This window comes from Saccopteryx leptura, chromosome 1, assembly GCF_036850995.1.
Source record: "Saccopteryx leptura isolate mSacLep1 chromosome 1, mSacLep1_pri_phased_curated, whole genome shotgun sequence".
NCBI classification, from domain to species: Eukaryota; Metazoa; Chordata; class Mammalia; order Chiroptera; family Emballonuridae; genus Saccopteryx; species Saccopteryx leptura.
This window is the reverse complement of record NC_089503.1, coordinates 193,768,719-193,793,256: the sequence shown is the minus strand read 5'-3', so window position 1 is coordinate 193,793,256 and position 24,538 is coordinate 193,768,719. Positions and strand designations below refer to the sequence as shown.

At 41.4% G+C, this 24,538-nt stretch overlaps 1 protein-coding gene across 10 annotated transcripts in view; it reads right to left on the bottom strand.

Moving 5' to 3' along the window:
* MTR (5-methyltetrahydrofolate-homocysteine methyltransferase) overlaps positions 1–24,538 on the bottom strand; it is a 111,039-nt gene that overhangs the window by 27,020 nt on the left and 59,481 nt on the right. For 9 of the 10 annotated variants that reach the window (XM_066383744.1, XM_066383733.1, XM_066383717.1 and 6 more), the window contains 7 exons: positions 21,122–21,301; positions 18,629–18,745; positions 18,191–18,331; positions 9,413–9,502; positions 7,289–7,441; positions 4,296–4,403; positions 3,133–3,233 (listed from right to left, as the gene is read on the bottom strand). In XM_066383744.1, the coding sequence (XP_066239841.1) occupies positions 3,133–3,233; positions 4,296–4,403; positions 7,289–7,441; positions 9,413–9,502; positions 18,191–18,331; positions 18,629–18,745; positions 21,122–21,301 (890 nt within the window). The remainder of the gene's footprint in view (positions 1–3,132; positions 3,234–4,295; positions 4,404–7,288; positions 7,442–9,412; positions 9,503–18,190; positions 18,332–18,628; positions 18,746–21,121; positions 21,302–24,538) is intronic. The other variant, XM_066383737.1, reaches the window with a different exon arrangement.

The following is a 24,538-nucleotide window of genomic DNA, read 5'->3' as shown; positions in this document are numbered from 1 at the left end:
GAGCATGAAAACATCACTTAACTTCACTAAGCCTTGGTTTTCTCATCTGGTAAATGAGAAATACAATAATTGAGACAGGCAGAGCAGGATCAAAAGCCTTAAAGAAAGGGAAAGGATAAAAGAAAAGGAAGTAAAAGAAAAAATCAGAAAAGGTAAAATAACCTAAGTAACTTTGTTTCCCAAAGAACTATTTGTAAGTGGAACAAAAAGCAGATATTAAGATTACTGGACTGATGACTACTGGACTGAAAATGAACAACACTCTTTAGAATTAGCCCCACTGTGTTGTCTGCACCAATAGCAACGCCTCCTTCCTTCTATGAATGCCATTTCTCCCTTCCCTTTCCCAGAAATACCCCTTGCCTCTGTCTTCAAATCAGGACACTATTTGGGCTTCTGCCTGATTTAATGGTTCCCAAATAGGTGTTCTTTTTTATCTCAGCAAATACTCACTACCTCTTACTGCGGAAGGCCTTTATATTCTTAGGTTAACAGTATCATATACTACTGCCTCATCCCCATGAAAAATGTGTTCTGTCTAGACAGTGCTATCACTTTTAGTTCTCTTTACATTTTTTCTCCCACAAAGAAAAAAAAATGTTTTTTATCATTTCATAAGATTCACTGCATCAGTGACAAAGAATCAGGAATGAAAAAGGTGCTTTAGGACTTGGTACTGGATGGTTAGCTAGACTCACTCACTAGCTGGGTAAGTCACTCAAGCACCCTGCCTTGAACACTGATGTTCAGTGGAAGTACATTAACTATATAAGGCACATCTCCAGGGCACTTGTTCACTAGCTGATGCTACAAAGTTAAATTCACCAATGCCAAGACTCCATTGTTGTAAGACACAAAACCCAAAGGGTATTTGATCTGATAGAAAAATCTGTGCATTCACTTTTGATTTTGTAAAAGAAATAAAGCTTCATCAGCAGACGTTTCTCCAGTTAGACTCACTAGCAAAGATAAGCAGACCTTCAATGCACAAGACAGAGAAATCGGATGTACTGAGGAAAGCCAGGGTTAATGAGCAGGCTCTCACAGCCGCAGACACCCTGAGAAATGCCACAGCTCTCCCTGGCCTCTTGAAATACCTTTACTGGAGAAAAAGCATGCCTAGTATGATTCTCTCAGCTACTTATCCATTTTCAAAATAAAAAATGACAAACACAGGACAACAATATCTCAAAAATGCTTTACAGGGCCTGACCTGTAGTGGCGCAGTGAATAAAGCATCGACCTGGAAATGCTGAGGTCACCAGTTCGAAACCCTGGGCTTGCCTGGTCAAGGCACATGTGGGAGTTGATGCTTCCAGCTCCTCCCCCCTTCTCTCTCTCTCTGTCTCTCTCTCTCCCTCTCTCTCTCCTCTCTAAAAAAAAAAATGAATAAATAAAAAAAACGCTTTACAAAGTTTACCTACAAGTCACCTTTCAACAGGTCAGTCCCTTTATCATAGTTGAACATGTACTTGGCTATTCAGTCAAATAAAGTCAACTTCTCGAATGAAGTAAAGTGAACAAAATCATTTTGGTGTCTCTAGTACAATTCAGGGCACATAACAGATGATCTACAAATGTTTTTAATTAGCTGAACTGAATTTTAACTAATCATGATAAAAGCAAATCAAAACCAACAATATCAGGTTTTAAAAGTTAAGACAAGACCAAAAATGTCTTGTAGATTGTAGGAAGCAAACACCTCATCCAAATAGGCAGAATCTCATTAGAACAATGTCCACTGCCTCTCCAACATGTTTATCTTTTAAAAAAATCATAAATACATTCTGAGGAATATTCCTCATTTCCAGGACCAGAAAAGAATGCTAAATCTTGACAGTGAGTAAGCAGGCAAACAGAAGTACTTGTGAGGACAGAGGGGGAAAACCACCACCCCGACATGGCTCCCCGACCCCCGCCTTCCTGAGTGGTTCTGTAGCATTAAACCAGCCTTGAATGCAGAGATGGAGAAACATGTTGACCAAAGAGAGGGAGCTTTTAGGGTGTCACCAGACAGCAGAAGAGAACTCTAAGGGGTACAGCTGCAGCTGCAGCAGGACTCTGTTCTCAACAGAGAAAACAGCACATTGGAAAGAAGTCCATGACTCAAAGGACTGTTGGTTGGACATGGACCAGAGAAGGCATTAGTTACATTAGGTTTTTGATTATAAACAATGTGATGACATTGGAGCAAACATACATTTACGAAAAGCCATCCGCTTTTCCAAGGAAATAACTTTGTGCTGAATATTTATTCACTATAATTAGATATATCAAAAGGGATTTTACTTTGATAAAACATTCCAAAATCTACCTTCCAAATTACCTTCATAATTACCAAGAAGCATGTGTAGTCCTGCTCTAAGCAAAGGAAAGAAAGAACTGTACAGTCAAAACCTTCTTATAAAACTCCGTTTAGCCAGTCTTAGAAGTATGGCAGTTCAGAGAGGGAGTAAAGAAATGCGTTGCATGCCACTGGCAATGGGTAAAGCCCAATGTTTTGGTTACTGGAACTTCTGGCACAAGGTCAATTCTCAGGAAGCCTCTTGGTTGTTTTGACCCTGATTAAATTGTTTTTACTTTTCTTTTTGTCCTTACTGAACATACGACAGATTAAATAATTACAAAGTTAGGCCCTGGCCGGTGGCTCAGTGGATAGAGCATCGGCCCAGTGTATAAATGTCCTAAGTTTGACTCCCAGTCAGGGCACACAAAAGAAGTGACCATCTACTTCTCTTCCCTCCCTTTCCCCCTTCTCTCCCTTTCCTCCTCCCACAGACAGTGGTTTGATTGGTTTGAGCATGGCCCTGGGCACTGAGGTCCAAGCACATCAGCCTCAGGCACTAAAAATAGCTCAGTTCCTGAGCACTGGTTCCCATGTGTCGTCAGGACACATGCAGGAGTCTGTCTCACTGTCTCCCTTCCTCTCATTTAAAAATAAAAATAATAGTAATAGTAATAATAATAATAATTACTAACTTAAAGCATTTGAAAAGGTGTGTTCAATGTAAAAAATCTGAAAACACAGTAAGAAAAAAGAAATTAAAAACAGCCTTTAACATTCACTAAAGAATTATAGTGTGAATGCTTTTATTTTTAAGTAAGAAAGTGGTTGAAAACAGTGGGACTTACCTAAAATTATTGCAGCTGAGAACTACTCCAACTATATTCTTACCGATGTCATGCACATCGCCTTTAACAGTGGCCAACACAATGGTGCCTTGGTAAGGGTCCTGGAAAGTAAGATAAGCAGCTGAACATCGCTGTAGTCATTTGACAGCAGATTACCTAGTTCTCAAGAAGCCAACCAGTGTTGGCACAGGAAGCAATTTAATACAACTAAAACAACCTTAAAGACAGACTCAGAACCCAAATTATGTGCTCTGCAGATAGGGTGCTGTAAGCCCGAGCAGTTCCAAGGTGGCTTACCTGGTCGGTTAACTCAGGGGGCTTCAACCAAGATCATTAACTCAAGGAGCAGTTTAGGTTCAAATACAAAACAGCCCCACAGCTGAAGGCCATATCCTTAACACCCAAAACTGTCAGACAAGTTTTAATATTAGCAGGGAAAGGAGGAGGAGCCGGTGAGCAGCACATGTGCCATCAGTCTGAAGCGCACAGCAGCCTCGCCCAGGGGGAGATTTGATTATCAACGTGTCTTCAACACTGCTGTTCTGTGACTATAAGCATGCCCTCCCTCAGAAACAAAGGCATGCAGGGCAAGCAGGACTTTTATAAACACTATGTCTGTCTGAACCATTCACAAACTCAGATCAGTTTAAGGATTCAGAATCTGAGGGACCAAAGTCGACTGAGTTTCACAGGGAGCTAAGCTTAGTGCTTCCTGTGGTGGTGACGCCAACAAGAATCATGCTGAATCCAGAAGCAATGCCAAGGACATCACCAGTACACATAGGATATTCAATTAATAGGTTTTCCCAAACCAAACATTACTCAATTGTATCAAGGGTAGGGACCAATTTTTATAGGTATAGTGTCTAGTGCAGTACCTAGAGCACAGTATGAACTTTGTAAACGGTCAATAGACAAATGAATAAATGAACTGGTTTTGCCTTGAAATCATAGGCTTTGTTCGAAAAATTATGTTCATGTTTAAAGTTTCATAAAGCCACATTCAAAGGAAAATCCCAGGGTATTCTGATGCTTGGTAAAGGAGATCATTTCTTTGTTTTCCCTTCAATGACAAACAGCAAAGTCCCACAGTCCCTGCCCCACTCCATTAAGAGTCTCAGGCCAGTCCCCACAGGAACCACAGGCCTGGACAAACGACTTGCCTCTTCTTTTACTGTGCCAGTAAGTGCTTTAGATTTTTCTCTTTCTTTTTCCATGAAGGGAATAAGGTGGCCAACAGCCTTCTTCATGACCCGAGCTGACTTTATAACCTGGGAAAAACACATAGACTTAGGTATCTCTATCAAACCACCTAAACAGTTGCTAATGGCCACTTGTGAACTTTCAGCATGAATTAAGGATGCACACTTTGACCTCAGGTCAGCCATACTGGAGTCCACTTTTGACAGTGGGCAGGGTAGGAATGAGCTCCTGTGGGGAGAGCCAATGAATGAGCTGTCACAGAAGGAGAACAAGCTAGAGATCAAATGTCGCTATTTCCATCCTCTGAACATCTGCACATGATCTTTTCTCAACTCTAGGGCCTTCCATCGTTTTTCCAAGCGTCAAACTTCTTCACCGTGGTGAGCCCTTCTCAGTCTTCTTTGCTCAATCCCCAGCATTATAATTCACTTATAATTAAGGCTTATGCTTAAGCAGGAACAGGGCCTTTTACAAAATCCATCAATGTATGCTAAAATCATGGGCGGGAATATGATAAGAAACAGGATATCTGCACAGTGTCTGAGTTTCTCCCTACAAGTAAATTCACAGTGAGAAAACCTAGCCAATGCCATTAGCCAAATGATTCAAGTTAACATCACCAGGAATGAGACAGCAACATCATGGAGCTCCTTCTGCAATCCACTGAGAAGTGTACCACGACACATGTGCTGTTCTTGCCCAAAACAAGAAAATTTCAGACAAACTCAGAAATGAGAGCCCTGGCCAGAGAGCTTGGTTGGTTAGAACATTGTCCCAAAGTGCAGAGGTTGCTAGTTTGATCCCCAGTCAGGGCACATACAGAAACAGATCGATGTTCCTGTCTTTCTCTATCTCTATCTCCCTTTCTCTCCCTCTAAAATCAGTAAATAAAAGTTTTTTTAAAATGAGGTACACTCTATAATAACTATACTGGACTCTTTAAAAGTCAAGGTCACAAGAGGACCTGTCAGAAGGCAGGATAAAAGCAAAGTGGGATCCTAGAACAAAAGGAAACAGTAGTGGAAAAACTGGTGAAATCTGATTAAGGTCTTTATTTAACATATACCAACATTAATTTCCTGGTTCTGATAACTGTACCATGGTCAGGTAAAAATGTTAACATTAGGGGAAGAAGTTGGTGTGGGATATATAGGCACTTTTAGTATATGTGCTGCCGAATCGAGCACTATATAGGCACTTTTAAAATTATACTAGCAACTTGTCTGTAAGTCTAAAGTTAACTCAAAAGTGAAGTTAAAAATCAGTCAACCTCACCTGACCTGTGGTGGCGCAGTGGATAAAGCGTCGACCTAGAAATGCTGAGGTCGCCGGTTCGAAACCCTGGGCTTTCCTGGTCAAGGCACATATGGGAGTTGATGCTTCCAGCTCCTCTCCCCTTCTCTCTCTCTCTCTCTCTCTCTCCCTCCCTCCCTCTCTGTCTCTCTCTCTTCCTCTCTAAGAATGAATAAATAAAATTAAAAAAAAAAATCAGTCAACCTCATGAAAAACAAAGACTGAGGAACTGTCACAGACTGGAGGAGATTAAGAAGACAGGACATTAGGCCCTGGCCAGTTGGCTCAGCGGTAGAGCATCGGCTTCTCTACACAAGAGAAGCGCCCATCTGCTTATCCACTCCACCCACCCCCCTCACTTCTCTCTCTCTCTCTCTCTCTCTCTCTCTCTCTCTCTCTCTCTCTCTCTCCCCTCCTCTGTCTCTCTTCTCCTCCCTTCCCGCAGCCGTGGCTTGATTGGAGCGAATTGGCTATGGGCACTGAGGATGGCTCCATGGCCTCCATCTCAGGCACTAAAAAATGGCTCCGGCTGCATTAGAGCAAGGGCCCCAGATGGGCAGAGTATCGCTCCCTAGTGGGCATGCTGGGTGGATTCTAGTTGGGGTGCATGCGGAGTCTGTCTCTCTGCCTCCCCTTCTCTCACTATAAAAATAAAAAATAAAAAAAATGTTTATAATATGTTATAGAATTAAAGGGATCAATAAACAACTTGGCAAAAAAAAAAAAAAAAAAGGACAACTAAAGGTCCCTCAGCTTGACTGTCAGATGATGATGGTGATGGTGGTGGTACACACGTTAAATTATCAAACTGTGTCCTTTAAACATGTGTAGTTTAATGTATATTAAATATAAAACAATAAACCTGTTTTTAAAAGGATGACTTATGAAGGAAATGGGCTATTAACAATAAGGAATAATTTAAAAAAGAAAAAGAATAAGTGTGTTACTTTTTTATAGGCCTCATGCCCCAAACCCTGACAGCTCAGCAAGTTTTTGTTAGCTGATGTGGTTAGTAGCTTCTATAAATCAAAACAAGAGTTCTAGTTTTACCTGAAATATATACTTAAGTATACCACTACTGTATTTAAAATGGTAGTGATTTTTTCAAAATATACATCCTAAAAAATGAATTTTGTCTGGTCAAATCAAATGTTACTATTATTAACTTTACACTAATCTTGAGTCCCATTTTAATGTGGGAGGAGGCAGACAGCTGCTGGGGGTAAGTCGTGGTACAGAACATCAGACACAAAGATTAGAAGAATTCCAGATGACCTCTACCCTCCACATCACTCTAAATCTAAATTTTTCTTGACATTACTGCTAAATACATTAAGATAAAAAAGAAAAAGAAAAAAGAAAGACCAGATCCCATGTCCCTGAGCTGTTGTCAAAATTAAAACCTGATGCTCTCAGAGGGTGGCTCAGTGGATAAAGCATCAACCCAGTGGTCTAGAAGTCACAGGTTCAATCCTCCATCAGGGCACATACAAGAAGCAATCAAGTACACAACTAACTGAAACAACAAGTTGATCTCTCTCCCTCTCTCTCTCTTTCAAATCAATGGGAAAAAAACATGGGTGCCATATCCAAAAATTATATATTGAAAGACAAAGACTTTTCTTTCAATTGTGAAAGTTTTTCCCCATCTTTTGCCAACCTGAGGTAGAAACATTTTCCCAGCTCCAAAAAGATTGCCAACAACTTCCATTCCATTCATCAGAGGTCCTTCAATTATATTTAGAGGTCGAGGATATTTTTCTTGGTTCAACCTGGCTTCCTCAGTATCCTCAATAATGTGTTTTTCAATGCCCTACAAAAAAAATTAGGAAACAAATCTATATAAATAAAAATGTAAATGTTTATTTATTCAAAATCTTAAATCTCTGAAAGTTCTTCACCGATTGCTTTGAAATTTTGACACAATGTTGCACTCAAATACGCTTGTTTTTATATACCTACTATTATATAGATGTCACACCTGTGACAGGTAAAAACATGCTTTTTTGAAAAACAGCGCCATCTGTTGGATGTAAAAGCAACACACACTATACTAAATATATTACAATTCTATTTGTCGTAGAAGCAACAGTATTGACAGGACCTTTCAAAGGTGAAGATGTCCTCATTCCTCGCATTCCTATGATTCCAACAGATATGCCATTTCAATTTAAGAGATTGCAATTCCCAATTCGATTGGCGTTTGCAATCACCATCAACAAAGCTCAGGGCCAATCTTTAGAATTGTGCGGTTTAGATTTAGACACGAATTGCTTCTCACATGGACAATTATATGTTGTGTGTTCTAGACTCGGCAAACCAGACAATCTCTATATCTACACAAACAATGGAACAACAAAAAAATATTGTATACCCACAAGCACTGTGAACTTAACATATTAGAAACATATGTTTTCTCTTTTCTTTCTTTTCCATTTAACCCTACTGAGCCACAGCAACGCGTGGCTGGGTACAGCTAGTATCATATAAAACAGTAGCTTACATCCAAACAGGCAACAAAAAATGGATCACAAAAATGCTTAAGGGTACAGGTTTTGGAACCAAACTGCATGGTTCAAATCCTGGCTCCTATTACCAGTTCAGGGGATTCATTAAGCCTCAGTTTCCTAAATCACAGTATCACGTAGTATCTGCCTCATATAGTTATGCTGAGGATTAAATGAAACACTTGTATAAAGTGCTCAGGGAATTGATTGACACAAAGTAAATACTCAGTAAAAGCAAGCTATGAGTGGGAGCAGGAGCACTAACAGGCAAAGGTCAAATTCATAATAAAATATACTTTTTATCCTAGCAGTTTAACAGACTATACATAATAAATATCTCCTGTGAACTCAGTACTTCTCAGTGCAATATTAGGAGCTGAGGAGGAAAAAAAGGGCAGGACACTTAGGCAAAATTCAAACCCATGAAGCCTCCATTGACTTGTCCTGCCTTCAGTCATCAAGCCCCAGCCTCCAGTGTTCCCAGTTCAAGGATCCTTGAGTGTGGCTGACTAGTTCCACAACTTGAAATATGTGAATCTCAAATAGTTAAACATTAAATTCTAGAGCAAAACAAACAAACAAACAAAAAACTCTGAAATTCTCCAGACTCATAAAAGAGAGAACTAATGCCAGGAGATTTTATTATCTTGCCTAATACTACAATTATCAGCAGAAGAGCCAGGACTGCTTTTTGATTGAAGGACAGCAACCTGGCCTAGGACAGTGTTTCTCAAGCATGGCACTACTGACTTGGGGCTGAATAATCCTGTCATGCAGGCCTATCCTGTGTAGGGTGTTTAGCAGCACCCTGGCCACTGAATCCAGTAACACCTCCCACCCCAGTTTTGATGACCAAAATGTCTCTGGACACTGCCAAATGTATCCGAGGTGGGGGATGGGTTGGGGACAGGGTGGTGTAGGGCAGTGTTTTCCAACCTTTGGTCCACAGACAAGTGCTGGTCTGCCAGAGATTTCACATAGGTCTGCGGGAGTTAACCTATAGGGTCTACAATCTTCATATAACAGCAGGGCGGTTAACTCTTTCGTGGACTGCCATGAAATTTCTGGCACACCGGCACCAATCTGGGGACCAGGAGTTGAAAACCACGGGTCTAGGGAGTCCCCTTTGCTGTCAGTACCACTTCTGCAGCAATATGAGACAAGGATGAGGGGCCTCAGCCCAAGTACCCCACACAGCGCCCCCACAGCTCACCTTCACAAGGGCCGAGTCCCCCCTGTCCCGTCCCCTCTACCCCGCACAGTGCCCCAGGGCTCACCTTCACAAGGGCGTACTCCAGGCGTTCCTCAACGGGGCCACTCCTCCACTCATCAGTCTGGACAACCTTCTTCCCTCCTTTGCCATGAGTCTTAATGGAAATTAGGAAAGAAAGACGGATACAACAGGTCCTTACTGAACTATTTGGCAACAAAAACTATGCCTTATCCTTCTTTTGTATTTCTAGCCCCTGGTAGAATATCCAGAGTGTATTAAGACCTCCATAAATGTTTGAGGGAAGCAGCAGTCTTTTAGGATTTGAACTTTCGGTAGAGGGACAGAGTGAGGCACCATTTCCCTTCCTTCTTTCCTAAGAGATAACGTGAGACAAAAGATAAATTCCAGGACAGTCAGAGTTGTTCTGCCCCACATCTACCACAGCTGGGACAGCTCTCAGCAGGGAATATCACTGCCCACAGATGAGTGGAGGCTGGAATGCACTGAGTCAGATGGCATCAGGGTGGGGGGTGGTGTGCACGCAGCGGTGCAGGGCTCAGCCATAACCTCAGGGGGGAGACACGTGTGCTAAAGGCTGAAGGAGTGGACAACACAGATGACACCTGGAATTTTGAGGAAGGAGTGATTATCACAGACTGGGGTGATGAGAGACTTTGAAGAAGCTAACAGAATCAGCAAAGGGACAAACTTGCCATGACCATGGTACACAAGGTGAACTGCAGTATTACCTCATCTGTTTTCTCCATCTCACTAGTGGTACCAGTTGCCTAAAAACCATACTCTAAGTATCTGTCTTAAATAGCCATGCCTCCCTTTAATGGGTCTGTTAGTCCTAATGATTACACTTCTATATTTCTCTCCGCCTGCTTCCACTTTCATAGTCCAAGCAACTAACTGATGTCTGCAGCCCAGACTCACCCTGGTCTCCATGTGTCTTCTGCACAGTAGCCAGAGGGACCTTCCAAAATGCAGATGTGGTCAAACCGCCCCGGTGAAAAAACTCACTGTAGGCTGACCTGGCCTTCTCGCAGAGCCGTCTTCCACCACGCCCTGCAAGCTCAGCTACCTCACACTCTGGCTCCTTACACTCACCATCGTCTTTTCACCTCGAGACCCACACATTTGTTCACTTGATACACATTTATTCCACACCTACCACAAGACCAGCCCCAGCTAGATGCAAATACACATTCCCTAGGAAGGACTACCAGCACCACCCTCCAACCCCAAACCTCAGCCTGGCTAACTCTGGTTCGGCATCAGGTCTCATGGGCCTCCCCCCCTTTGGGCTTGGGGTCCTGCATGAGTGTTCTTGCAAGCACCTGTCCATGCCCTGAAAGCACTTACCACACTGTCTTAGAACTTCCTCTACTCATTTCTGCATGGCTCACCAAACCACGGGCTCTGTCGGGCACACCCCCCTTACTACTGCTGTTCTCTAAGTTCAGTAAAGTGCACAGCACAAGAGTTCAGTCAATGTTAGCTGAATGATACAATGTTGATCAAAAATGGATTTTTCTGGAGCGATGTCTGTGCAGAACAGTAGAGACCCAGTGACAGAGCACCAGAAATCCAAGCTATGAAATCTGGATTTAACCTTCCAGGCAACTGTGGAGTCAGGGGTGGGAAAGACAACACAATTCAAAGTCCTAATGCTGAAGAGTGATATTCAAAGTAGTATTTTAAAGAGAACCCTACAAGGAGCAGAATGTTTTATGAATCCAGGATAAAGGCCTGGACTACAGTGATGGTAATAGAAGGGGAAAAAGACTAATGTAGAGGCACTCAAGTAACAGACACCGTTACTTCAGGAGAAGGAAAGAGTAGGGAGAACTGCCGGACTCAGGCTGGGGTGGCTGTCTGAAATAATGGCAGCACAAGGGCTTGCTCACACAGCACAAGACCAATGCCTCTCTTACACACTAAACAACCTAGAGAAGATGGTAATTAGAAAAGAATTATTTGTGACACTATTCACAATAGCCAAGACATGGAAGTGTCCGTCAATAGATGAATTAAGAGAGAAGAAATGGTGTGTGTGTATGTGTGTGTGTGTGTGTGTGTGTGTGTGTGTGTGTATATATGTAATGGAATATTAATCAGCCATAAAGAAAATAAACCCTTCCATCTGTAACAACATGGATTGACCCTGAGGGCATTAGGCTGAGTGAAATGAGTCAGATAAAGATAATTACTATATCATCTCACTTTCATGTGGAATCTAAAAACAATGAATTCATAGATACAGAGAACAGACTGGTGGTTCCCAGAGGTGGGGGGTGGGGTCAGGTGAAATGACTGAAGTGGGTAAAAAGGTATTTTATACTTTCAGTTATAAAATAAGTCCTGGGGATGTAATGTACAGCATGGTGACTATGGTTAATAATACTGTATTGAATAGTTCAAAGTCATCAAGAGAGTAGATCTTAAAAGATCTCATCATATGAAAAACAAATCTGTCTGAGCATGGCTTTTAAGATACCAAGAGGCAGAAAAAGCCTAATAGAGATCAGGGGAACTACCAGCTTTTAGGATACGCCCTTAAAGGCTCCAACACTCCAAAGGGGTCTCATAGGATTCCATCTGGGTCCTGCTTCAATAGTGAAAAGGAAGGTCATTGAGCTAAAGCCTGCCAGACTTACATGCCTTTGCTGTGAGGAAAAAGGGACACTGGAAGGTAGGCTTTCTCCTCGCTTCTCTAAGGGAGGGTTCAGTCTCTTCCAGCCCTGCTCCAGCCACCTATGACCTAACCTTGCCCAGAATGCTGGGGTTTGCCACTGAAGGCTGAAAGTGGCCAGGGCCGTTGGACACTGTGGACGACACTGTGGACGAGCCTAGGGTATTTCTTCCAAGAAGCAGGTAAAACTGATCTCATTTGCACAAGGGCCACTTAACTATGTCTTGCCTGAATAGTCAGGTTTTTTATTCTTCCCTCGAAGATCTCTATTGTGGGTGTTGATAGTCCTATTTTCTGCTGCTTTGTTTAATATATAGTGTTTCCTTTATTCCTCCTACCTCAATGCCCCACTCATATTTCAGGCTGGGACCTACTCCTAATTTAGAGCTCTCTCTCCCCCTTTTGCCAACTTCTATTATGAATCTACCTTTGCCACCCAGCTTAGTGTATCCCAAGGTTCTCTTTACCAAGCCACAGTCACAGAGCTCCAGGGAAAAGCACCCTGGTCTCATCTCTCCACACATGCTGCAGATGGCTTTTCCAGTCTACCTGAATCATTACCAGCTAGAAGCAGTGATCATTGGGACTTGGACGTGAGCTGCAAAGTATAGAATTGTGACAATTCCAGTGCTATGCGGACTTTTCCTGGATGTGGACTTTTCCTGGACTCCTGCTCCTTGTGACAGCTCCTAACAGACTGAACTGGGGCTGGGTTGCACTTGCAGGGATTTGGAATGGTGATGGTGCCAACTTGGACTTGGTGAACATGTTAAGGACATTACTCTTTTATTGATTCTTGCTGTATTGGCCAAGAGTTTGCTTAAAGCAGTGGTTCTCAACCTGGGGTCATGACCCACAGGTTGAGAACCGCTGGCTTAAAGGCTTTAATCATTGTAAAAAATATATATATATAGAAGACTGGATAAAGAAGATGTGGCACATATACACCATGGTATACTATTCAGCCATAAGAAATGATGACATCAAAAAAAAAAAAAAAAAAAAAAGAAATGATGACATCGGATCATTTACAACAAAATGGTGGGATCTTGATAACATTATACGGAATGAAATAAGTAAATCAGAAAAAAACAAGAACTGCAGGATTCCATACATTGGTGGGACATAAAAACAAGACTAAGAGACATGGACAAGAATGTGGTGGTTACGGGGGGGGGGGTGGGGGGGGAGGGAAGGGGGAGGGAAGGAGGAAGAGGGGAAGGGGAGGGGGAGGGGCACAAAGAAAACTAGATAGAAGGTGACAGAGGACAATCTGAATTTGGGAGATGGGTATGCAACATAATTGAATGACAAGATAACCTGGACATGTTTTATTTGAATATATGTACCCTGATTTATTGATGTCACCCCATTACAATTAATAAAAATTTATTTATTAAAAAAAAACAAACAAATCTGTAAGTAGATGTGGTGAAAGTTGTTAACTAAGCTCATTAAGGTGATCACTTTGCAATATATACAAATATCAAGTCACTGTATACCTAAAACTACTATAATGTTATATGCCAATTATATCTCAATTTAAAACCAAAAAGAAATCACAAAAATTTACAAAATTCATAGGTTATATACTCTGACCTTTATTGAAGGGAAATCTCCATAAAACTAGAGCTATGTGGCATGGAAGGAAGGAAGGAAGGAAGGAAGGAAGGAAGGAAGGAAGGAAGGAAGGAAGGAAGGAAGGAAGGAAGGAAGGGAGGGAAGGAGGGAAGGAAGGAGGGAGGGAGGGAGGGAGGGAGGGAAGTAAGGAAGGAAGGAAGGAAGGGAGGAAGGAAGGAAGGAAGGAAGGAAGGAAGGAAGGAAGGAAGGAAGGAAGGAAGGTAGGAAGGAAGGAAGGAAGGAAGGAAAGAAGGAAGGAAGGAGAAAAAAAGGAAGCCCTTTTAAAGCTCACATCCACATCATTTGATACATATAAACACCATCTGTTCTATCAACCACACAATAGGCAATTCCTGTCTGTGGGATGGAGTTTGATATGTAAAAACAGGGCAGAATGTTCCAAACACTCTTGTGAAAAGGACCTGGTGTGTTCACAGAAAAATACACAGTATGCGGCACGTATGGGGTGTAGAGGGTCAAAATATGTGTGATTATGAACAGTGGCACATGAAGACATGGTGAAGGCTTGTGAAGATTCAACTAAAGTGCTGAGGCTGCAGAGAAGGACCCCATATGATGGACATGCTTCAGAAAATCAACACTTAGGTGAAACAGTACTATTCAAAAGCAGCTATTTCAGAGAACAACGTGGCTTTCTGACTAGTCACTCAACAGGACGTTCTCCAGGACCTGAACACAAGCCACTGCAGTTTCACACACCGAGTTAGACCAGACAGTAGACACATGGAAGTTCATCAAACAGAAAGCTACTAAGCAAACCGACCAATCAGTTGTCATGGTCATCTGGGCTACTGTGTGTATCTGTAGCTACTGCTCTCAAGTAGTTTCTGCTACTCCAGGTCCCTATGATATCAGACCAGTGTTTTGTTTCTAGTATCAAACTAGACCAGCATCAAGGGGAGTGAACTGCTTGAGGAAGCCAGAGAAGAACGAGAGTTCCAGTGACAACCAGAAGGATCAAGGTCATATCAAGAAATAGAAGACCTTTTTTTCAGAAAGTATCAAGAATATTCTCATAACTCATGGTCATTCAAGAACCATCCTATTCAAAGCAAGAGATCTTTCCAGTCTTTGCTCAAAGGAGTCATGACCTCTATTAGGGTACCAATTAATAAAGAAACTCCATGTGAATGCTATATTACCCCACACCTTAGACACCAAATACATTTACTCAACACAGGTCAGCCCCTGCATTATTTCTCAATATACTCATTTATTCCCCAAAAGTGGGATTAGAAAGTTTTGGAAGATCAGAGACAGAACTCTTTCCACCCTTTTCAATAATATATCAGACAAGAACTTGGGTGCAGCCTTCATCATTTAATAATAAAAAGAGACAATAATTCTCTTATGAAGAAAGAAAATTCCCTAACCCTTATTTTCCTCATAATATTCCTGCTTTTCCTGATTCATTTGCACTTGGTGTATCCTGGGAGTTGTTGAAGTATACCTGTTTTATTATTAATTCCCTTAATGGTAACAGAAATCACCTTGAATGTAGATAGCCTACTTGACAGAGAGGGTCCAATGGCTTATAATAAGTCCTTGTGATTACATGAAGAGGGAAGCAATTTTTTATACGGCATCTGTTAAGGTCTTGCAATTGCTATTAAGATTTCCCTCAAGGCCCTGGCCAGGTTGCTCAGTGGATAGAGTGTCATCCGGGCGTGCTGAGGTCACAGGTTCAATCCCAGTCAGGGCATATATGAAAAGCCACCAATGAGTATACAACTAAATAGAAAAATGAGTTGATGCTTCTTGCTCTCTCGCTGTCTCTGTCTCTCTCTCCCTTCCCTTCCCAAATCCCTACTCCTCAAATCATTGGAAATTAAAAAGAAAAAGGATTTCCCTCGATTATGCTGTGCCACAGGGACTAAATCTCTTGGCAGCTCAGCACCATATACAGAAACAAAAACTAAGATGAAAACTGAATAGTATTCACACCAATGTCCTAATGTTCAAAGAATATTAAAGGGCTAAGCACTTTGTCTACATGAGCAGAAACACCATAAAAATGAAAAAAGAAACAAAGCGACTAAGTAATAAGCAGAGATAGAACTTAATTATATTTGCAACAATCCAGACCAGAGATATTCTGTCCTGGGTCCACATGAGAAATGAGAAATAGTTTTAAGGAGCTGAGCAGAGGGTCATGTATTCAGTCTGAACTCCAATCAGCTTTGCTGAGCAGAAGGCTAACAGGACCAACTTCAAAAACCTAAAGTGTGCCACCATCAGGCTGGTAAATTAAGGACAGTTTGTCCTAAATCATCCTACCTTTCTTCCAGAACATGTGAATGCTCCCCAATGGAGCAGGAAAGGTTAGCACTACTGCCAAAGTTAAATTCAATTTTTTTTTTTTTTTTTTTTTTTACTTTTCCGAAGCTGGAAACGGGGAGGCAGTCAGACAGACTCCCGCATGCGCCGGACCAGGATCCACCCGGCATGCCCACCAGAGGGTGATGCTCTGCCCATCCAGGGCGTCGCTCTGTAGCGACCAGAGCCACTCTAGCGCCTGGGGCAGAGGCCAAGGAGCCATCCCCAGCGCCCAGGCCATCTTTTTTGCTCCAATGGAGCCTTGGCTGCGGGAGGGGAAGAGAGAGACAGAGAGGAAGGAGGGGGGGGGGGGTGGAGAAGCAGATGGGCGCTTCTCCTGTGTGCCCTGGCCAGGAATCGAACCCGGGACTCCTGCACGCCAGGTCGACGCTCTACCACTGAGCCAACCGGCCAGGGCCTAAATTCAAATTTTAACATGGAGAACATTAACAAAGGTGGCAATACACATAAAAGCACTCTACCGCTTTTCCAGCCTGTAGAAGAAAAACATCCTTTGCCATCACTTTCTGAAGTAAATTTAAAAATTAAGTTTTTTTTGAGGTAAAGATCTCATCTTTCATTAAACTGAATTCCAGGAGGCAGCACCCATGATAGACATTTAATGTACCCAGGACTGCCCAGCCCATAGTAAGTGGGACACAAGGAACTGATTTTTGGATTAACTATGATTATTCTCAGATCAACAGAACAAATGTGTACAGACCTCAAGCGCTGCAGACTCTGACACAGATGGAACAAACCCTAATATAAACAAGTACACACATGTAAACGCGTAACAATAAGAACCAGGCAACATCAGCCACATAAGAAAACCCAAAAGGGCCCATTTAAATTGTGCAGTAGAACCTACAGCCAAGATTACTCTACCCAGCAAAGCTCTCATTTAGAATCAAAGGATATATGAAAAGCCTCCCAGACAAAGCTAAAGAAGTTCATTATCACCAAACCAGTATATATGAAATGTCAAGGGGTATTTTTCAAATAGAAAAAGAAAAAAAGATAAGAAATATGAATAATAAAATGGCAATAAATAGATGTCTATAAGAATTGAATCTAAAAACAAAATAAATGAACAAACAACAGAAACAGATTTACTGATACAGAGAACATTTTGAGGGTTGCCAGATGGGAGGCGGTTGGGGGTACTAGGTGAAAAAGGGGAAAGGGTTAAGAAGTACAAATTGGTAGTTATAAAACAGTCATGGGGATGTAAATTACAGCGTAGGGAATATAGTCAGTAATATTCTCATAACTATGTATGGTGTCAGATGGGTAGTAGACTTACCAGAATGATCACTTAGCAAGTTAATAATGTCTAATCACTGGGGTGTACACTTGAAACTAATATAATATTGTATGTCAACTGTAATTGAACAATAAAAAACGATTTAAAGAACTGAACTCAGGCCTGACCTGTGGTGGCACAGTGGATAAAGCGTCGACCTGAAATGCTGAGGTCACTGGTTCAAAACCCCTGGCTTGCCTGGTCAGGGAACATATGGGAGTTGATGCTTCCTGCTCCCCCCTTCTCTCTCTCTCTTTTTCTCTACTCTCTCTCTCTAAAAATGAATAAATAAAATCTAAAAAAATAAAATTAAAAAAAAAGAACTGAACCAAAAAAACTAATAATAAAATAAATTACAAGGTAGAAAAATATCTAATAAAATAGGAAGATGTTCCCAGTATTCCACTAAATAGATTACCAAACAAGTATCTAGAGTGTAGTTCTATTTTTGTGAAAAATGGCTGAGTGTGTATGTGTGTGGACACACCTATTAATTCATACGCAGTTTGAATAAAAACAAAGAACCATGAAAACAAAGTTCTAACAAAATCTCAACTCGTAGGATTCTGATTTTTATTTTCTTCTTTTGCTTATCTTTATTTTGTAAATATTCTAGACTTGTATTACTTGGTCTTAGAAAAATTAGTTTTACATTTTAATGTATACTGAAACAAATTCAGATGACTGAGCAGCCTAAACACAGCCCACTTCTCCTCCCCATCTTCACTAAAATACCTCCTCTAGAGCTCCCTGTACAAATCTTCAGTGATCCAAAGACGTGATCAGATCCTTGCTTCTATTCTACAAGGAAGGTCTAATAACTATGTCTGAGCAATAAATTCCAAGAGAGAAAGCCACCCATCTGAATACTTTCTCTCTACCTGGGCGTAACGTAAGAGCTTCTCGGTGGCCTCAGGGTCCTTATTCCAGATGAGATCTTCACAGAGTTGGAGAAGCTCCTTGTGGATGTCATCATACACGGGCAGGTTTCCAGCATTCACTATTGCCATGTCCATGCCAAACTAAAGCCAATACAAAGAAAATGAGAATTGCCAGTGACACTCTAAATCAGGAGTCATCAAACTTTTTCTATAAAAAGTCAGACAGAAATATTTTAGACTACAGTCTCTGTGCCACAACTCAGCTGTGCTTCTGTAGCATAAAAACACCATGGACCACACCAAAGTGTGTGTCTACGGCTTTCCTCCAGTAAGATTTTATTCTCAGAAACTGGCAGCAGGCCAGAGCTGTTCTGCTGACTTGGAAGCCTCTGCCCTAGGTAAAAGCTGGTTTCAAAGGAAGCAAGTGTTCTAACACACCTTGATTGCATGATAAAGGAAAACCCCATGCATTGCTTCTCGAATGGCTTCCATTCCTCGGAAGGAGAAGGACAAGTTGGAAAGACCACCACTTATTTTGGCTCCGGGTAATGTTTCCTGGTAAAAATTAAAAAAAAAGTGAAAAGATTCCCCTATGTTGTCAAAAGCAGCAATCACAGCCCTTAAGATTTACATATGCCCTGGCCGGTTGGCTCAGCGGTAGAGCGTCGGCCTGGCGTGCGGGGGACCCGGGTTCAATTCCCGGCCAGGGCACATAGGAGAAGTGCCCATTTGCTTCTCCACCCCCCCTCCTTCCTCTCTGTCTCTCTCTTCCCCTCCCGCAGCCAAGGCTCCATTGGAGCAAAAAAGATGGCCTGGGCGCTGGGGATGGCTCCTTGGCCTCTGCCCCAGGCGCTAGAGTGGCTCTGGTCATGGCAGAGCGATGCCCCCAGAGGGGCAGAGCATCACCCCCTGGTGGGCAGAGCGTTGCTCCTGGTGGGCGTGCCGGGTGGATCCCGGTCTGGCGCATGCGGGAGTCTGTCTGACTGTCTCTCCCCGTTTCCAGCTTCAGAAAAATACAAAAAAAAAAAAAGATTTACATATAAGAGTGAAAAGTAAACACATCAAGTTCAAGGTTCTCAGTACACCTTATAGCAATGTCAAGCATCTTTATGGCACTGCTGGTTGGAGTACAAACTAGCTCAAGCATTTAGGGAGACAGCTTCGCTTATCTGCTATGACCCAACCATTCCATGTCTGGGCATATACTACAGGGACATGCATGCATGTGCGCCCTAGATACACACACAAGAATGTCCACAGAAGCACTGCCCCCACAATGTCAAAAACTAGAAAAAACCAAATGTCTACCAACAGCAGAACAGTTAACTATGGAACAGTTACACAATGGAATATTATACATTAATAAAAATCAACAAAGCACAGCTACAACTATACAGATGAATCTTTAAGATGAAAATGGGTAAGGACAAAGGCATAAGAATCTTACATTCCATTAAGCTCAGAAACAGTTAAAACTAAACCATAACTCTGCTATAGTCAATCCTCATTTGTGGTGATTATGTTCTATCAAGTCACCACAAACACTGAATCAGGAACACCAAAAACCATTGCTCCTGAGGAAATACAGGACTCAGTTTCTCTGAGCCTCTGGTCACATTTTCATCAACTGATCAACATATCACCTCATTTTATGTTTTTCCATTTCTTTTTTTTTTTTTTTTTTTTTTTTTTCCATTTTTCTGAAGCTGGAAACAGGGAGAGACAGTCAGACAGACTCCCGCATGCGCCCGACCGGGATCCACCCGGCACGCCCACCATGGGGCGACGCTCTGCCCACCAGGGGGCGATGCTCTGCCCATCCTGGGCGTCGCCATGTTGCGACCAGAGCCACTCTAGCGCCTGAGGCAGAGGCCACAGAGCCATCCCCAGTGCCCGGGCCATCTTTGCTCCAATGGAGCCTTGGCTGCGGGAGGGGAAGAGAGAGACAGAGAGGAAAGCGCGGCGGAGGGGTGGAGAAGCAAATGGGCGCTTCTCCTGTGTGCCCTGGCCGGGAATCAAACCCGGGTCCTCCGCACGCTAGGCCGACGCTCTACCGCTGAGCCAACCGGCCAGGGCTATGTTTTTCCATTTAAAGACATCTGTTTAATATATACTGCTGATTTGCAACCTTGAGCTCACAGCCAAGTGCAATACACTCTGTGTCTAAATGAAGCTTCTCTAACACATCTGTATTCTCCACAAGGCATCTCCCAGCCTTCCTGCTCCTAGGAGCATGGACAGCACTGCAGCTCCTCTGTACTTGGGGGCAGTTTAGAGAGAGAAAAATCAATCACCAAGAAAAAGTTTAAAAATTGAAGAGTCTGGCACTAATAGACCCATGAAGAGGACCCTTGTTTACAGAACACACTGAAACAAGCAGCAGAGCAAGTCCTGGCTGGCTTCACCTTGGAACAGGTAGGTCAGGCCACCCTGTACAGGGGTATGTTGGGGAAGGACTGCAAAGGCCCAAGTATTGATTTTGGGGTCACAGATAAAATGTAGTGAGTATGTGAACAGGCAACTATAGAATCCATGGTTAATTCAGATTGACTGTATAAATAAAAATGATAAAAATTATATAAAGAAAAGCAAAAAAAAACCCAGGATGAGGATGTAGTCAGAAAGGGAGAGACGGGGAACTAGCTATGTTCTACTCAGGACCTAAATGAGAGCTATTATATGCTTTATAATGAATTATAATACCTATATTTTTATATATTCTGTAGTATGTATTATATTTCACAGTTTAAAGTAACAAATAAAAGAAAAATAATAAAGGGCCCTAAATTTCAGAAAACCAATTTACTACCTAAGAACAAGAATGTCAACATTTCCAGACAATATGTATATATATGATAATTCAAACTATTCACTGCAGCCCCATGGGAAATCTGGGCAACGTCTTGGGTAGAAGAAACTACTCATACTCACTTTAATGACTTTGGTTGCATTGATAAAATTAACAGCATATAAGTTGTGTTCTTCCATCCCAGTGCCAATTGTGAGGATATTAGGGTCAAATATGATGTCATTTGGATTAAAGCCCAGTTTCTCTACAAGTAGATGGTAGGCCCGAGTGCACACTCTGATTTTGGTGTCTGTTTCTGTCGCCTGGAAAAAAGGAGTAAAAGATTGTAATTTAAATAGAAAAATAAAGTGTTATCTAGGAAAACATAGGCACAATGGTACTCCAGTACCAATGCTTGAATTTCATTAAAATCCAAAGGCCAAGCAACCTCTAAACATTTATCAAATTATCTCAACCTGACCAGGTGGTGGGTCAGTGGATAGAGCTTCGAACTGGGATGCGGAGGACCCAGGTTTGAGACCCTGAGGTTGCCAGTTTGAGTGCAGGCTCATCTGATTTGAACAAAGCTCACCAGCTTGGACCCAAGGTCACTGGCTCAAGAAAGGGGTTACTGGGTCTGCTGTAGCCCTGCGGTCAAGGCACATATGAGAAAGCAATCAATGAACAACTAAGGTCTTGCAACGAAAAACTAATGATTGATGCTTCTCATCTCTCTCCATTCCTGTCTGTCTGTCCCTATCTATCCCTCTCTCCGACTCTCTCTCTGTTCTGAAAAAAAAAAAAAAAAATCTCAGAGAAGGAACTGGTTTAAAGTCCCTTTGTGTTTCTACCAGCACAACAGCTACACTGCTTCTGTAAAAATCCTATCTTACACACACATATATGGTATATTAATATATAGGTTTCTAAAAAATACACACACATGGCAAAGATTCAAACACTACTAAAGAACAAACTAAAAATAAGTGCCCCTCCTCTCCTGGCCTGCATGCAGTGCTGAATCCCCCCACCCAGGCGACAGCCAAAGCCCTGCTGGGTCCTCCTACAGGAATAGTCCATACAGCTTCAATGACTTGTAATCTCCTCCTCCATCCCCACCCACCAGAACAGCAACTGCTTAACATGTACCTTAAGTCATAAATATAAATTACATTAGTATGGAGCTTCAAAATGATGACCATAGAAAGGACAGTGCTCACTGCAGCAAGGCTCAAACCCCCGTCACTTCCCACCCTCCTCAGAATCGAGGCCTATGAGATCTCCCACCTCATTTCCTATCTTGTGTCCCTCATTTACTCCACTCTCCGCACTGCTCCTTTGGTGTCCCTGGATGAATGACAGAGAAAGAAGAAAATGGAGACAGATAGGAAGGTGCGCCAGCTGCATGCTGTGCTGAGACTACTGCTGAACACCAGGCCTGGAGTCCAGGGACCTAGAGCAGCTCATGTTCCTCATTTCCCTGCCATAAACTGCCACCTCTGAGGGAAATCTGGGTATGTCTTTTTCTTACACACAAAGAACTTAAAATAGAATTCATCTGATAAGGAAACACCAAGAACAGGAGCGCTCAATCATGTCACCTTAGCCAGGGAGTAGTGACCTGCCTGTAGCCGCTAGGAAGGAGGCCCCTGAAATGTAGAACTCTCCGTCAGATTTTCACGAAGTTCAGAGAGGTTCAGAGGAGGAAATGTGAGAATCAACTCCTAGGCTCAGGTCAGCTATCTTCAGTAAGGTAAAAATAAAAGGAAAACTAAGAACTACTGCCTTCAGTTTCCCAGAATACTATGGTAGAAAACACAATATATTCAACTGAAAAACAGTATCAATTTATCAAAATTCAGTGAAAAGACTGGTTATGAAATAAAAATCTAAAAATTCACTACTGAAGGAAAAATATATGTGAAAGAAAACATGTGCTAGTCACGACAAAACAATACAAAATCCCTAGGAACAATCTTGAGATTTCCTATTTAAGGAAAACTATAAAACTTGATTGAATAGTAATTGAAAGGACACATCATATTTCCAAATGACAAATCTGAATATATATGTATTCAGACACCAATTCTTCATTATTACCTAGGTTGTAATTAATTAAAGTTTAATCAATATCCCAGTGAATCCTTATTTCTCCATAAACCAGAAAATTATTTTCAAATACTTTTAACATAGGGAAATCTGTTGAATATAATAAATGCTTTATAGAATGATATTGATTAATCTTTTATATAATTTACACATGTGCAAACAAAAAAATAATAGTCCTTTTTGCTATTATGTGATAATTATGTTTCTAGGAAACCTTACCAAAACCTGTCATATGAAAAAATATATTTCAATTAGTGAAGGAAAATTAAATCTAGAGAATAGTAATAAAGTTATTCTTCCCACAGAAATTTGAACAAGGAAGGTATTCTGTATTTTGTTATTTAGAGTTAAAAATAACAGCTGATTAAAATAACATCAACAAAAGACAGAAATGACTCCTATTTGCCTTTTAGTACAAAGTTTCAAGGCCAGCCCCTTTGTCATGTCTGGCCTTGACTTTGCAGCTTCGTTTGGAACAGGAATCACAAACATAAACCAAGACCTGAGGTCACTGAAACAAAGGCAGTGAGTTCCACTTTGTTAGTGGTTTCCATTTCAAAGAGCCACTTTCTCCTTATCATGAGTGGTATCAGCAAAGCAAAGCAAATCACCAAGAGAGTTCAATCTATAGAAGACAGGTCTTTTATACCAAAATATCCATATTGTTTCTTTCTGAACTTTGCAAGTATAATTTTTTTGCTTTGGTCCTTATAATTTTCAATACCATAAGTCTATAACGAACATATCAATATATGTTTATAGTGATAGGAAAATGATTTATAATTAGGAAAAACAGTTTCTAAAATGGCATCTTTAATTCCATCTTACTCTAACAATTATTTTCTTTACAGCATTGTCTCCAGTCTTTATCAAATGTAGTTTTTACACAGTCATATATAGTGTCTATATAATTTTTGGTTTCATATTTTTAATTTATATTTGTAAGTACTGTCAAACTGCTCCATAATCTTCATAATAATCTTCTTACTACTTAAATAATCTGGACAATATTACAACAGAACAATGTAATTTAAGTAATCAATTTCTCTTCATTGGGCATTTAGGTGGTTATATCTTCAATAAAGCTAGTGAAAATTTTTTGCATATATAGTATTCCTTTGCTGCTAAATCTTTTTTTGGGGATGATTTCCCAGAAATGAGATCATTAGCTTAAAGGATATCAACACTTTTATCTCCTGACAGTCTTTCACAAGCACTGCCCCAGTTTATACCAGCCTACAATGAACAAGGCTTCTGTTGACCAATGATCAGCACAGGGCCTGATCATTTTCAAGCTTGCTATTACCAACTTAGGGAACGATGAAACATTACTTTAATATTTCTCAACTTGCATTTCTTTCATAACTGGTAAGTTAAAATTTTTTTCCCTACCTTTGTATTTGTGGCCACATTCCTATCGAAATGGAGAAAGCTTGCACACAAACCAGAGG